This window comes from Epinephelus fuscoguttatus, linkage group LG16 (assembly GCF_011397635.1).
Source record: "Epinephelus fuscoguttatus linkage group LG16, E.fuscoguttatus.final_Chr_v1".
Lineage (NCBI taxonomy): Eukaryota > Metazoa > Chordata > Actinopteri > Perciformes > Serranidae > Epinephelus > Epinephelus fuscoguttatus.
This window is the reverse complement of record NC_064767.1, coordinates 17301936-17316891: the sequence shown is the minus strand read 5'-3', so window position 1 is coordinate 17316891 and position 14956 is coordinate 17301936. Positions and strand designations below refer to the sequence as shown.

General features: G+C 40.3%; 1 protein-coding gene across 1 annotated transcript in view; it reads right to left on the bottom strand.

The window, feature by feature from the left end:
• LOC125903722 (VPS10 domain-containing receptor SorCS1-like) overlaps positions 1-14956 on the bottom strand; it is a 69647-nt gene that overhangs the window by 3261 nt on the left and 51430 nt on the right. The window contains exons 20-26 of the mRNA XM_049600821.1: positions 12856-12989; positions 12624-12747; positions 9991-10103; positions 9003-9137; positions 4343-4442; positions 2925-3033; positions 1681-1835 (exon numbers count right to left, since the gene is read on the bottom strand). Of these exons, the coding sequence (XP_049456778.1) occupies positions 1681-1835; positions 2925-3033; positions 4343-4442; positions 9003-9137; positions 9991-10103; positions 12624-12747; positions 12856-12989 (870 nt within the window). The remainder of the gene's footprint in view (positions 1-1680; positions 1836-2924; positions 3034-4342; positions 4443-9002; positions 9138-9990; positions 10104-12623; positions 12748-12855; positions 12990-14956) is intronic.

The window sequence follows — 14956 nt, the reverse complement described above, 5'->3', positions numbered from 1 at the left end:
CGTGTACAGCCAACTCAGTCTGCTGTGCTAATTAACAAAGATAATGATTACATTTCTGCAAATTCAGAGTGGAAAGTTCAATTAACAGGACAAAAAAAGCATCCTTGTTATTTCCATGTGTACAATAATGTTTTTAATTAAAGTGACGGTGTGACTGTAGCTTTACTATTTATAGGCATTGCTGTGAATAGTTTTAATAGAAATGACTTTAAAACTTAAGTTAAGAACTAGTTGGATATGTCAGAACCTGGGAAAATACAACCACTATTGCCAGACGGGACATGTAGGAACTATTTTCTTTTTACCAAACTACACCTGCCAAACCGTGTCACGATGCAGCCGGAAACGTGTATGTGCTGTTAGCTGACCTAGCACCACTGAGCGAGCTAACCTTACAGCTTAACAGAGGACGCTAAGCCTGGGCAGTATGTATGTCTTTTTAATACCTTCCTGCCTTTCCTGACATTTCACCGCGGTATATGATGGAATTTGTGTTTATAAAAAAAAAAAAGTAAAAGCTGAGCTACTGGTGATAGAAGTCATAGTAGCGTGTACGTCATATTGTCGAGCCTACAATGCTGGTTCTATATGCTTTAATACTGTAAATAGATAGGGAATAAATGCCCTTCTTTCTGGAGGACCTGATGACAGTTATTGGGCAGATCCCAAAATGGAGATCTGGAGATGATGCATTCATTCATTCATTCATTCATTCAATGAATAAAAAACATGTGGCTAATTAACTGGTTTTGGCGTTAGAAGAAGTCATCTCAAGATAAAGTTATAGGTGGCAATACTCCCGAACAGGGGCAAAGGCATTTTCCTTTTTTACTAGTCCTGTAACATTATCCCTACCACTCACAGTCACCATCTTTCTTCGCTCAGTTGCTTTTTCTGTTAGTAGAGACTGACCTCTTGTGGCGCTTGATGTGCACTACAATACATGGCCTTAAAACAGCATCTCTGTATCAGTTTAATGGAAAGAGAAGTATGTGTATTTTTGACGGTATTGAAAATTTGAATTGAAAATACCTTTGGGATTTCTAAATACCCTCATATACTGCAATACTTTGGTAACCTCCAAACGCAAAGGATGCCATTTATGTTTGTCCATGAGTAGATGCACGCTTCCTTCTGTGAGGTGATGTAGCTGGCAGGTGTAGTTCGGTGGAGAGAAAATAGTGCCTACATGACACTATTAAAGTTTGTGGATTATCTTGAGCAACTGGGTCATAATTTCTGGAAAGAGACATTGCTGTTGAGCTATTCAAATGTATATTTTTGGCGCTTTGAGCACCTCAAGTCGAGCACCATCTAGTTCCATTATACTGGAGAGAAGGCAAACATCTCTATGGTCAGCAACTCACACCAAAACAATCTGGACTGATAAACGGCACTACAGGTAAGGAGAAAAATATGTATTTTTTGATTTTGAGGTGAACTGTCCCTTTAACTAATTAAACATTTTGTAAGCTGCCTTTTTTATTGGATTAAAAACAATGCAGGTGGTGATTACCTGCTTTCTTTCACAGATGTAATAATACCTCAGACTTACTCACACATTTACTTTGTCAAGTTACAGACCCTCATTGTCCAACATACAAATGTGAAAATAACAATGTGAATAAACTCTGTCTATTCTTGAGGACTGACTGCAGCTGAGAGGGAGACACATAATACCTTTGCCTTTTGAGTCCAACTGTACATCCACATGATCCAGTGAGGTCAGCTTGTCCCCCTCAGGGTTTGGGACGGCTATGGAGGTCACAGTCGGGATGACCTCTTGTTCTTTGTCAGGCTGCTCCGCTGTGTATGTGTTGATACCTGGGATCTTCCTGCAGGTCATACAGAGGGGGAGCAAGGGGGAAAAAAAAAATAAGACATTAAAAAAAGGCATGCTAATGGAAACCTGCCATCAGGTCTGTTTCACTAATGCTTTCACTAAGCATAATGTGTCACACACTATTTTTAACTGTTAAGGATGGGAGAGGGTTGCTTGAAAGCTGGAAACTAGGGCATTTTGTATTCCACTGGGCATTGCTCTCTCACTTTCATATTGTTCACCTCCGTTTTCAATCAATTTTTCATCCCCTCAGATGCACCCCCAATTCTGCTTAAAACTAACATCTTGCATTTCTAATTTCAGAGTCTCCCCTTGTGATTTTGTGCCGCAGCTGGTGCTGTGACATTTGAAGCAGCTTTAGAAACTAAAAGTTGATTTCTTAATGTAGTAATTAAGATCTTGAAAGTTAAAGTTAAGTACGGTTTTACTTTCTAATGAGTAGAAAACCCAGAAACTACAGTGGAACTAACCCAGTCCCCCCGTGATTGGCATGGGATTACTTGCAGCAGAGGATGCTATTTACTGTATGTCCCTCACTGTATAATATATGTTGTCTCAGGACTTATCTCCTCAACCTTTCCTGCCATTCTGCAGAGTATGCCTCACCTTGGATGGCTGTGTTTAGCATTTCCGAAAGGTCAACCCTCACATTGTCAGATAGATGAATATTGATAACTGCAGGACTCTGACACCCATTCAGCACTCTGGGAGAATTGATTAGACTGTCATTCCCTGTAATATTCTGCAGATTGAGACAGAGGGGAATTGTCTTATTCCTCGAGCTATTATTGTGTCGCGGGTGTCCATAACTCAGAGATATATGGAGTTTGAATACTTCTGGAAAGTTTTAGGAGTTCAGCGGTGAGGTACTCGCTTGTAGATAATGGGGCCGACTCTGAACAGGGTCGTTATGCAAACACATACACATACACATGCACAAACAAAACAATAACATCTATCTTATCGTAGATATCTGCGATGATGTGAGTCTGGAAATCTGAGGATTAATCTTTGCACATTATTTCACACAGTTTTTCTGCACCTTGTTTGTGGTTACAATATATTAGACCCAGTACTGTACCTTTTAAATTTATATATAACAAAGACAGCCAAGCCCATCAGTACGACTGACACGAGCATGATGACTGCGGTGCCACTGTGGCCGCTATCAGTGCTGTCCACGAGAGGAGCTTTGAAGGAGAAAGAATGAAAGAGAAATTGAGTGCACATGCAGGCCAAATGAGGATAAATGCACATTTTTTCTTTATCCCATATGAATATAAATTATATAACAATGATGAGTCACAACTGCTGTGTTGTTGTACTTACATTATACCAGAATCATGAGAGAGAGCTAATGTCCAATCAACACTTTATCTACCTTCATAGCATAATGACATCATCTGTGTTTAAACTGGCTCCCTATGAGTCTCACTTTCACTGTGATCCTGGGTAAATGAAGGCTCAATTTGCAGTAAAAAGGAAGTGCTTCAACCACTGCACAACCCAAACAGGAAGAGGATTAGCTATCCCCAGTTGCCAAAGTGTATCAGTTACCCCTTTCCCACCAAATTAGCTGTGGTTTCACCCGGTTCTGTTCAGGATTCTTGGAGCCTTGGTGCTATCTAGTGGACCAGCCGATGCTTCCACCAGTTTTGCATGACACCACTGTAATCAAGGATGTTTCATTAGCGGAGGGCGTGTCACAATACTTAAAGGAAGGGAACCGTAGTAGCAAAATTGTTGAATACATTGATGACCTTACCCAATAAACAAGTATGGACTAACTTTTAATGTTAACGTGTTGTTTTTTTTATGACTATCACTTGACTTCTTCATCCTGTCTTTCCAACCTGTCACAACTTCAGGTCAAGGCAAACCTGACATTTGTTTGGTTTCAGCTGAGAACCAACCTGCCGGATTCTGAACCAATTTAATTTTGGTTGAAATGCTCTGAACAGTTCAACATTAGTTGGGGGAGCCAGAACAGAACCAATTCCATGTTGGTTGAAAGGGGTAAGTTCTTCATAGTTACTATCCCCAGCAATGGAGGTGGCAAATGTTGGACAACTGAATTAACTGTGGAAACTACAACCGGAAAAAGAAAAAGATCCCCATTGCTAAGCTCTGAGAAAACGGAAAGCAATCTGATTGTCTTTGCGACAGTGGGGCCACCAATAATACCTTTTGCAAACACTAGAGAGGAAGAGTTGAAAAGTTGTCTGTTTCCACTTTAAGTTTACTTTATCCATGATAATCCACTCTATTAATACTGCTCTCTACATATATAAAAAACAAACAATACACCAATGACCCAGTCAGTAGTTTGTAGTCCTTGTTTGTACCCATGTGGACTTTCTAGTCATCTTCACCTCCAAGCTGGAAGACTTGCACAAAATCTGGTCCCAGAGACAACCACCTGAAATACACCTCTCTCCCAAAAATGGACTGGACTACCATTTGTTGAGGTAAGCATACGGCAGAGGCGGGCGGACTCACCTGGAGACAGCCGCGTGGCGTACACGTTCACCTGCACCCCCGGCTTGAGTGTGAACTGGATGAGGTCTTGGTTCAAAGCACTTAGCAGAACCTGAGAAAGCTATGAGGAGGAGTGACGGAGCAGGGAAGACTCAGTTAGCAGCGGCTGCACAGCAATATTCTATGGTCATCAATATTTCAACCGCAGTCATTTCATCTAACAGCCTGAATTATGAATCAGAATTTTTGCTTCCTTCTAAAGAGGAGCAAACGTTGATATGACACACGGAAAACCAAACCTGCTGCAGCGAAACGCAGCAGGCTCTTAATGGCGATGGAAACCCTGTCAGGTAAAAGGGCGGCCTGCTTATGGTGTAGCAGTGACATTTTAAAAAAAAAAAAAAAAAAGAAAGAAAATCTTTTGCAATTTCTAGCACAACAGGGAATTTCTCACCGGGCTTATTTTGGTACACCTGTTTTCAAGGAAGCATGAGATACCGATTTGAAAGTTCAGTGAGGCAAAGCTATTGGAAATCAAAGTATGTTTTAATATCATAAAATTGCCATTTTAATTTTTCTCCCTGAAGTGCCTCAAGTTCCCCCTGCTTTTCACACCTAGATGAAGCAGTCATTTAACAGGAGACCAAAATGCCTTCCCAGAGCCCATTTGAGTCCTTAGCCATGCCTCACTAATTCCATCTCGCTCTTTCTAAAATCTTTCCACTGGTTAAAATTAGACTGCTCTACACAGTATGAATAATTACTTTTTGTTCTAGTGGCATATCAGGGTCAGTAAATCTATTACACATTTTAATAAGCTGCTCCACACATACACCCGCCACATGCATGTGTGTATGTGTCGGCACACGCTCACTTAAAGCATCCACATTGCGAGTCATTCACTGGAGATGAGAGCGGTGAACTGAAGATTTATTACCCTATTGTCTGTGAGGTTCTGCCAGGTAATCAGACAGGCTTTAGATAAATACATCTCTTTAATTCCCAATCCAGGCCGCCTGCCCCAGTTTGTCTCCTTTCTCGGAGCTGCCAATTATATGATGCATCAATGTAATTAAATACCTATTAACTTAGTTCAAGACTGACTGTGAGCCAGCAAAATTATGTTTACTTGTGATACATCGAGGTCCTCGCCTTGATGACGAATAAATGAGTTTGAGCTTAGCTGGTGCTTTGAAAACAACACTGTTGTTGTTGTTTTGTTTACACATTTAACAGCTTTCTATAACACGATAAGAGATGAGTTTTGAGGAATCTTATTTTGCTGTAAGAAAATAACAAGCGTGAAGCATGAGGTCTTGAAATGATAATGTTGCGCTTGTTATTATAAATATAAAGGTTTAGGAAAGTCTCAAAACTTCTAAAAGATGGCTGTGAGTTTACAACATGTACTGAGATGCTTTGTATTTTCCTCAGTGGTCTGATGGATGCTGTTTCAGTGCTGTTACATGGGAAGACATTGCCCTCTAGTGTTGACGTGATGCATTACTCTTCAGGAGGGATTAAAACACAAAGTGCATGTGAGGGAACATTAAATCATTTAGGAATAAAGACACAAAATCTCATTTTTAAAACTTGAGTCTGCGCGATACAATGAGCACAGTCACATTTTTTTGTTTAAAGGCAAAGGAAACAAACAATTTAAGTTTGTGTTGCATGATTAAACTGTCATAAACCCACAAATACAGTTAAATTGAGAATAATTCTTTGGTTGATTGAGTCTGCAGGGGTTTCCTCTTGAGCTAAATGTCTTACAGAGCTACATGAGATGAGATGTGTCCTATGTGCTGGCGTGCTAATAACAGCGGAGCTATAGAAAACATATTCTTCTTGTTCTCTGTGTGTGTTTTCACTTAATGAACCGCACCAGAGTTTCTCGCATCTTTTACCCCAATTACCACAAAAAAATGTACACTCTTCATTACTGCTGACCTTTTCCAAGGAATAACAAAGCGTTTTCCCTACCTACCATGCAGCCGGTGGTGTCCAATCATCTCACCGTGGTATGAAAATACATTTGCAGAGACTTTAAACTTGGCTGACTTCGGTAATCCATCACAATGAGCATCATGTCTGCATTTATTTATGTCAAACTTAACCTTATAGCTGTGCGGTGACAGAGTACAGACTTTCAAAATCGAGCTGCACTTAAAACCCTGTTACTATGCAACAATAGTGTAACTTTGACAAAATAAATGTGGACAAGATGCTCATTGTGATGTATTGCCTCACGGAAAAACAAGTTTTAAAACTCCACAAGTTGATTTTCATACTGGACTAAAATTTATAAATGCCAATGGCTGCCTGGAGGGTAGGAAAAGAATTCACTTTATAAAAGAAGTGGAGCATAAGCTAAGCTATGTTTTCTTTTAGCCTCTTGTATAAGAGATTATGTACCTCTAGCAAATAAAGGAGAAGAGTAGAGATAAGAGCAAGGGTAGCTGTGCAAATATAAGTATCTGGACACTATATTTTGATTCCAGTGCACACTGTTGTGGCACTCAAGATCGGTCTCGGCCTTGAAAGTCTCAGTTTCGTCTCGAGCTCGATTGCATTATGACTCAGTCTTGTCTCTGTCTCAGACGAAGAGGACTCGGGATTTTATTTCAAGACTGGTCAAGACAACAACTGCAGGGATATCATTTAACTGTCTGAGCAAATACGGAGTGTTGAATCAAGATGGTAAAGTTGATTTCAGCCTCTCAGTGTTTGTATTTGTTTGCTCATGGAAAACAAAGGAAAATTCCCACACAAAAAAATTCACCTCTGCAATGTCTTAATTACTTTATCAAGATTTCTCTTGGTACAGTTATACATACACAGGGATATAGAGTATATGGCAATAAAAGAGGTAAATGAGGAGAAATCATTTGTTTTCTGTGGATGTTTTTATGGAAATGTGTACATATTTTATCATAAGTGTGCCATGCTGTGTGGGACTCGCACAGGTCTGGTCTGGGTTTGACTCAGTCTCAACCCTGTTAAAGTCTTGGTCTGGAGTTGGTGTCAGTGCAGGTGGTCATGACTACAGTCAAAAACGCCTCTGTTCTTCACATATCCTCAGGTCAGAAACTTCTTTAGTGAATCAAACAAGCCGAGGATAGTGGATCTAATGTCGTCAACATATCCAATGAGGCAGATGAAAGACAACAAACTCTAAAAACTCCTTAACTGTCCATGTCAAACAGAAATTGGAGAAAGAATCAGAGATAATTGAGGGTGATAGCAGTAATATATGGGAAAGCCAGACGAGGACTGGTGTAATTGAAAAAAACTTTTTCATATTGGCGAGAGATTGCAAACGAGATGATGATTGGAGTCTGACGGCTTTTTTGTTACATTATACCGCTGGCGAAATCCCGCATAAACTCGTGTCAAAGGATGAACTATAACTGTTGATGAAAGAAACTGTGAGGAGAAATCTACCTTTCACTTAAGACGACTAAATGAAAAATATGTAAAACACTGGAAACTAGGAGGGAACTTGGTGAGTGCAGACCCCAATCTTGCAATGTTAACGACAGTGAAAATTAATCTGTGTAAATCAGTGATTTGGATTTGCTCCAAAATGTAGTGGGCTCTTCCCTGGTCCGTTCTACACTTTTCCACCAAGTTTGATGAAAATCGGGTCAGTACTTTTTCTGTAATCTTGCTGACAAACAAACACAGCTACATATGTGCCTATAAGATATACCCTGTTACACACAGCAGGCCTATTCAGTTAGCAGCCTGTGTGCCAGATCTGGCCCGAAAGTAACCTCTGAGTGGCCCTGTATTGACGTTTGACAAAATATGTTAACTACATATAGTGTCTGCAAGTAGCTAATGAGTGAGTTAGCTACTTTGGTTACACACGTGCAGTACCGATAGGGCAGAATATATGAATCGCTATAGCAACACAACCAATCATATCTTTCACAAGTCAACAATTTCTCCTGTGACGCAGTTCTGAATACGCTTAGTAGCTTTTCAAAACATCTGGGCTGTGGTTTATTAGTCAAAAAATACGTCCTATGTCTTTTCCTAAACCCTTTTCTTTGATCACAACGGAAAACGTCACAAGGTGAGGTGTGTGTGTGGGAGAGTGTGTTATTGGTCACTGTTATTGCCACTTGTTATGGTTCTGTGCATTGACAGCAGCTTTGTATTCTGTTTGTGCACTTTGTGATGTGCCCGTGATGGAGAGAGACAAAAAAAGTTTTTTCAATTTTAAAACTATTTTTTCTACATTCATTTGCATTTGTCTAAAATCTATCATTACCAAAAACGAATAAAAAAGGCTTTGAATAGGCTGCTGGAAATGTCGAGCCCATCTGCATTTCCTGGTTTGAAAATCCTGACCAATTCAATATGTAATTAAATAGCCCTGGTGTACAGTATGCCACTGGAATACCGTGCTTCTGTAGGAGTATTGTGTTACTCACATCATCGCACTCAAAGAAGATGTAACCTTGTGGTAAGAGAAATGTTCAAACAATAAAATATCTCTTTATTACAAAAATAGACCTCTAACCAAAATCTCAATAGTGTTGTGCGTCACTCTAAGTACATCCTCTCTGGAGACATTCTTTTGACCTCCTCTGCTTTCTTTTGTGTGATTTTAATTATCACAGAAAACCACATTGTAGTGAGCATCTGCCATTAAAATATGATGAGACCGTACCTGATCCAGGTGCGCCCACTTTTCATCCATGCCTCCGTCTCTGCGCCTCTTCTCGGGCACGATGAAAATCTCTGCTGTTGTTGGTAAACCTGGGAGCACAGTGACCAGCAGCTGATCCTCGCTGATTCCCGTGACCTTTCATAAGAACAAAAAACCACCTCATTAAAAAGGCTTTTTTTTAATTGACTGTGTTTGGAGCTGCATTCTATGCTTTGGCTCTGAATTAATGAGTAAATACAGTTGGCTCTCTGCTTCATATATCATTTGCCTAAGTACCAGTCACTGTCAAGATATAATGCACGAATCAACTAAAACATGCAAGTTCAATCTGACAGTCTTTGGTAAAGGCCAGGGCTTTTAGTGCATTTATGCCGTAACCAGAGGTCTGCTGTCAGTTTCCTGGTGTAAACCATGGTAATATCTGACAAGACAGAAGGTCAAAGTGAATGTTTCATACTGAGGGCTACTGTAGGATATATATAGAGCTCAGTATCCAGGTCTTTTACATAACCTGCTTCCCCACAGTGTCTGGGTGAGGAATCCAGACGCACTTAACCACAGCAAGATTCTCTTTACTTGAGGTTTTGGTGTTCTCTCGAGGCAATGGCATTCAGCACTTTAGAGAGCAAATGGCAACTGTCACCGCAGTGCTTTTACTGCCCTTTAGTGTTTTGACAAGTTCAGTTTAAAGCGTGTACTGGTAATAATGATTTCAGGTGATGCGCCATGTCAGCGTGTAGAGGTTAACAACTAATTACACAGCGAGTGAGGTTAGAGACACTGCAAGTACTGGAGTGCAGCGCTTGACACAAGACCACATGCATACATTACAAACGCAGCATAACCGAGAACAGAAATGTCATCGGCTCACTAGACAGAGACTTGAGTTTTTCCTCTCTAGGATAGCGTAAAGCTGCTAATTGCCAGAATTTGAAAGAGGAGTTTATTCCTGATTGTGTTGCGGTCTTTATAATACGAGCAAACTGACCTGAACCATGCAGGTCTTCACCACTCGGCCGATGTCCTCTCTCCACTCAGACACCCCGGGGTTCAGCTCATCCAAGTTAGAAGAAAAGGCCAAAATATGTGACCTGAAATAATCTGAAATTCAGAGAGAAATCAAATTTTAAAAAGTGAGACCGATTATGCTAATATACTGCTGTCTTGACCAGGAGTCCCTGGAAGAAGACATCTTGTATCTCAGTGGGACCTTGCTGGCTACTTAAAGGCTAAATAAACATAAATAAAATTAGAACCTGCTGTACATCTTGTGTCTAACTTTAATGATATAGCATCCCTGTTCACAATAATCCACCTCAGATATTTTAAATAACAAAGTACCGTGCACAGGTTTTTCCTCAGAAAATATGAAGGCTAAGATTTAAGGGCGATGTAATTGCCAAATTGAAATTTACAAAGAGGACCGAACATATTTCTCTCAGAGTTCATAAACGTTGATATGATTCACGACTGCAGTTAATTCTTTTTAAGATGCTGCGTATTAGACCCCAGAGAAGCTGCAGAAGATTAATGGTGAATCATGGTGTTATCAAAAGCACAGAGAGTTTCTTGCATATATATTTTCTTGTTGGTATTTTACCCATGTGCATCTATCATTTATCTATCACTAAGTCCAAGACTTTTGCTTATTAGGTACATACAGATGGCTGGAGACAGTTGGAGTTCCCGTGGTAAAATATATTGATCATCCACTATTGGCAGCTATGTAATGTATTGCTACACACTGGAGAGCTACTGTTTATCCAACTACTTCATCAATATCACAGAGAGGCCTCAGAAATCTTACTAAATTTGACATTTTCATATGAATTTTGGCAACATTTAGAAAATATTCAAAACTGAAATAAAAGAAATGATCTGAATCTTCATCTATAGCTCTGTATGTGTGTGTGTTTCTGTGTGTAGTTTCTATATTTTGGTGTTCACCTATGAATTCCCTTTGTCAGACTCTTTACATTGTATGGTCCATGTTGTATTTGCTTTTATTGGATGGTTTTATGTAGATGCAATTCCTTAATAAGCTCAATGATGATTTGGTCTAGCTCCATGTTGTAGATATATTTAAAGACAAAAATAATTTGTAACTCAAGTGTATATAGTGTATAAAGACTGTATATAAATTTCTCTTAATCACCTTCTTCCACCTTTTCTCCTGCTTCTGACTTTTGAGCTGCTGGTGTGGGATTAATAAAGTCTTATCTTGTCTAAAAGAATGTTTAGAAATAAAAGAAAAGAAAAACTTAACATGAATGCAACTGTGGCTGTGTGTAATTATTAGGGCTGCCCCCTAATGGTTGACCAAACGTTAGTCGACCAGAAAGGTCATTAGTCAGCAAGATTTCATATGGCGCTTAGTCGCAGAAAATAAAAGTGAAACTTTATTAGGAGTTGCGTCTTGTCAAAATATATCAAAACCTTTAATTTAATTTGAAAGGACAGACACAGGAAGTGGCCACGCTCAACAGTCAGACAGGAGTCACGTTACAAACCAATCACAGCCGACAAATATCTTTCCCTTCTTCTATAAATATTCAGTCTGATAAATACAGAAAAGTTGATCATGTTAGTGCAGGGCTACCCAGAGCTTTACATCTGTCCCACGGACGATAGGCCTACACACTTATAAACAGCTCCTGGAAGAAGATCAGCTCTGCACTCAGGATTTCAGGTAAACAGGCTAGACGGTGAGCAACCTCAGACGCAGCCTACTGCTGTGCTCTTGAAAGCTGGCACAGAAAAGGCACCTTGCGTTTTACAGGTCGGTTAAAAACGCGGCATATGTACGGCCCCTAATTTCCAGGGCTGGTACCTGCGGTTATTCCACAGGCTAGTTAATAACATGTCGGGCAGGAAATCCAAAGTGTGGGATCATTTTGAGAAGGTGAAGGACGAACCCAAGGTGATATGTAAACTCATCTTCATTGGTCGACTACAAACATGACGTATCATCTGAAACATGTCAGTAGCTACATGCCCATTAGCCACTTAGCACAATCATTACTGCTTTGCCCACAGCGTCATTAACAGGCAGCTCGCTCAGTGTGTGACGTGCACTTGTAGATAAAATATAGGCCTATATTAATGAAGGTTCATTAGTATGGTTTTGTGTTTCTCTGTAATGTAGTACAGTGTTAACAATGTTACTGATACTATTCTTTCTCACACCTTCAACTGAAACCATTGTGTTGCCCCGCCCAAGATATATAATTTAATGATTGAATTAATATCATAAACATGCGGGCGACTAGTCGACTAATGGCCCTAAATGACGACCATTTGTGGTTTTCAGCCACATCTCATGGAGTTTGCTCCATCTACATGCAACCACTTGTTATCATAGGGCCAAATTAGTCACTTAGGTAATGTCATAACTAAACCATTAATAAGACAACAAGGCAAACGCCATCCACTGATGAGGGCCATGAAAGCTCCTGAAAAACCACATAAGTGAACCTTGAGATACAAAATTTTTTTCCTAGGAAGGCTTTGTAGATTTTAAAGCTTTTATTGATTCAGTGTCAATTTAAAGACACAAAATTGACTCCATAGTTTTCCCTTTGTAAGTTCATTAAAAGGCTTGTCTATGTGCATTGAGTTTACCGTAAACGGCTACAGTCATTTGGTCCTGATGGACAGTAGTGCCGACTGAAGCCTGAACAGTGACAGTGTGACTTCCCTCCTTGGAGAAAGTAAAGGACATCGCTCCGTCCAGAGTCACAACAGGCTGAAAGCCAAACACAGACAGAGAGAGAGATGTAGTGTGACTTGTGAATCTATCATGTCATTCAGTGTCAGCAGGCTGCATGGTGAAGAATGAGAAAGCAGGGCTTACCTCTGTTTTGTTATCAAACCACCAGTAATAGGTGACTGTTCCCACATTGCTGGGGCGTAAGACTGTCGTGAGGTTTACGGCTTTGTTCTTGACGACCACAGAAGGAGCCGAGAGCTGGACCTGTTCAAGCTGACCTTTAGAGAGAAAATACGAACACTATTAATTAACACCTTTTGTTAAAATATGGCCGGATAGTGCTTCTCTGATGCTGTTTTTTTGGCACAACAACGACTGCCTGGAACAGTGAGTATGTAGACAGACAGTGGAGAACTTGATTGCACTGTGGGAGTGCTTTGACAAGTGTTTGTGGATGTTCTGATGATTTATTTGCCGTCATGAAAATGCCACCATTGGAATCCATTATAATGAGCTGAATTCTAACTGACCACAGCTGCTCTTCTCTTTCAAAGAGGAGCCGTCTTTTACGCCTACACGGGGTGAGTGACACTCGAAACTTTGGATGGAGATTTTGGATGAAGTCTCGCTTTAATGAGCCAATTTGAAGTTACAGAAGAGTCGTGAGCATGTTTGCAGAAGTGTTTGAATTATTTTTGCTTTGCAAAGGCTCACAAGTTGAAGTGTTTTGACCTATGTGAAAGCTGTTGGATGTTAGAGCCTGTGATTAGCTGTGTGAAAGAATCAAGACCTTTGCATATGCTGTTGTCAACATATGGTATTAAGTGAAATTAAGATAGTACCTAACAAGTTCACTTCATTATGTATGCAGATCAAGAGTGGAATTACAGAGGTATTACAAAATTGATTAAATAATGCAGACCTTAACCTAAAGAGACAATTAGATATCAGCCATAGACATGTCTGCCTTCTCTCTAATATAATGGAGCTGGATGGCACTTGGCGTGTGATGCTCAAAGCACCAAAAATACATCTGAAAATCTCAACAAGAATGTCTCTTTCCAGAAATAATGACCCCGTTCCTCAAGATAATCCACAGACCTTGTTGTGAGCTGTTTCATGTAGGAACTATTTTCCTTTAGTCAAACTACACCGGCCAACCGTAGTATCACGCAGAAGGAGGTCTGCATCTACTCATGGACGAGAGGCTAGTGCACATGACAGCACAAGATGTAAACATTAATGGTGTGCTCCTGTAATAATAGCTAGCTGAAGCCCCTTTTCCCCTGACAAAAAAAGCCACAAACATTTGGCATCAGTATTTAATGGCAAAGGTAACAATCGGTACTCACTCTCGGGACAAATCACTCTACAGTAGTCACAGGTATTTATCGACTCCAGCTCCAATTATCTCAGATTGGCAGTGATGGAAATGCAACACCCGGGTGGATGCAGCAATTTTAGCCCCTTTGCCAGTGTGATGCAATTAAGGGCTGCCACAAAATACCGTCCACCTCCATCAAAGCAGCACTCGAACACTGTTCAAAATTTAGTTGCTGTTTTGAGTTTGAGAGAGTGTGAATGAAGAAGAGATTTAAAAAAGAGGTAACAACCGTACCATTTTCACTGATCTCCATGCTCCCTTCTACTGTTTTCAAGCCCATCCATGACATCCATGACTTTTCCTGCATTTAAAAATCCTGCGTCCATGCAATAATTTTGGTAGAAAAAGGTATTAGTGGGGCTAGATGGCTAGCAGTAGACACACACTTCCAGTGATGTGGTTGGGAGGTGTAGTACGGTAGGAAGAAAATAGTTCCTTATGCTAATGTTACAGCTCAGTCGAGGTAGACCCCATTAATGTTTACATCTTGTGCTGTGACAAGTACGAGCCTCTCGTCCATGAGTGGACGCACACATCCCTCTGTGTGGTGATACGGTTGACGGGTGTAGTTCTGTAAAGAAAAGAGTTCCTGCATGAAACTGCTCACAACAAGGTCTGTGAATTATCTTGAGTAACCAGGTCATGATTTCTAGAAAGAGACATTGCTGTTGAGGGTTTTTTGAGCGTTTTGAGGACCACAAGCCGAGTGCTTCCTGTTCCATTACAATGGAGAGAAGGCAGACATTTCTACAGTCGATGTCTTCAACACTCGGCAACTCAAAACAAAACAATCTAGATTTATATATAGCACTACAGGTGAGAAGAAAAGTTTTGAACTGTCCCTTTAAATAATATTCTGGA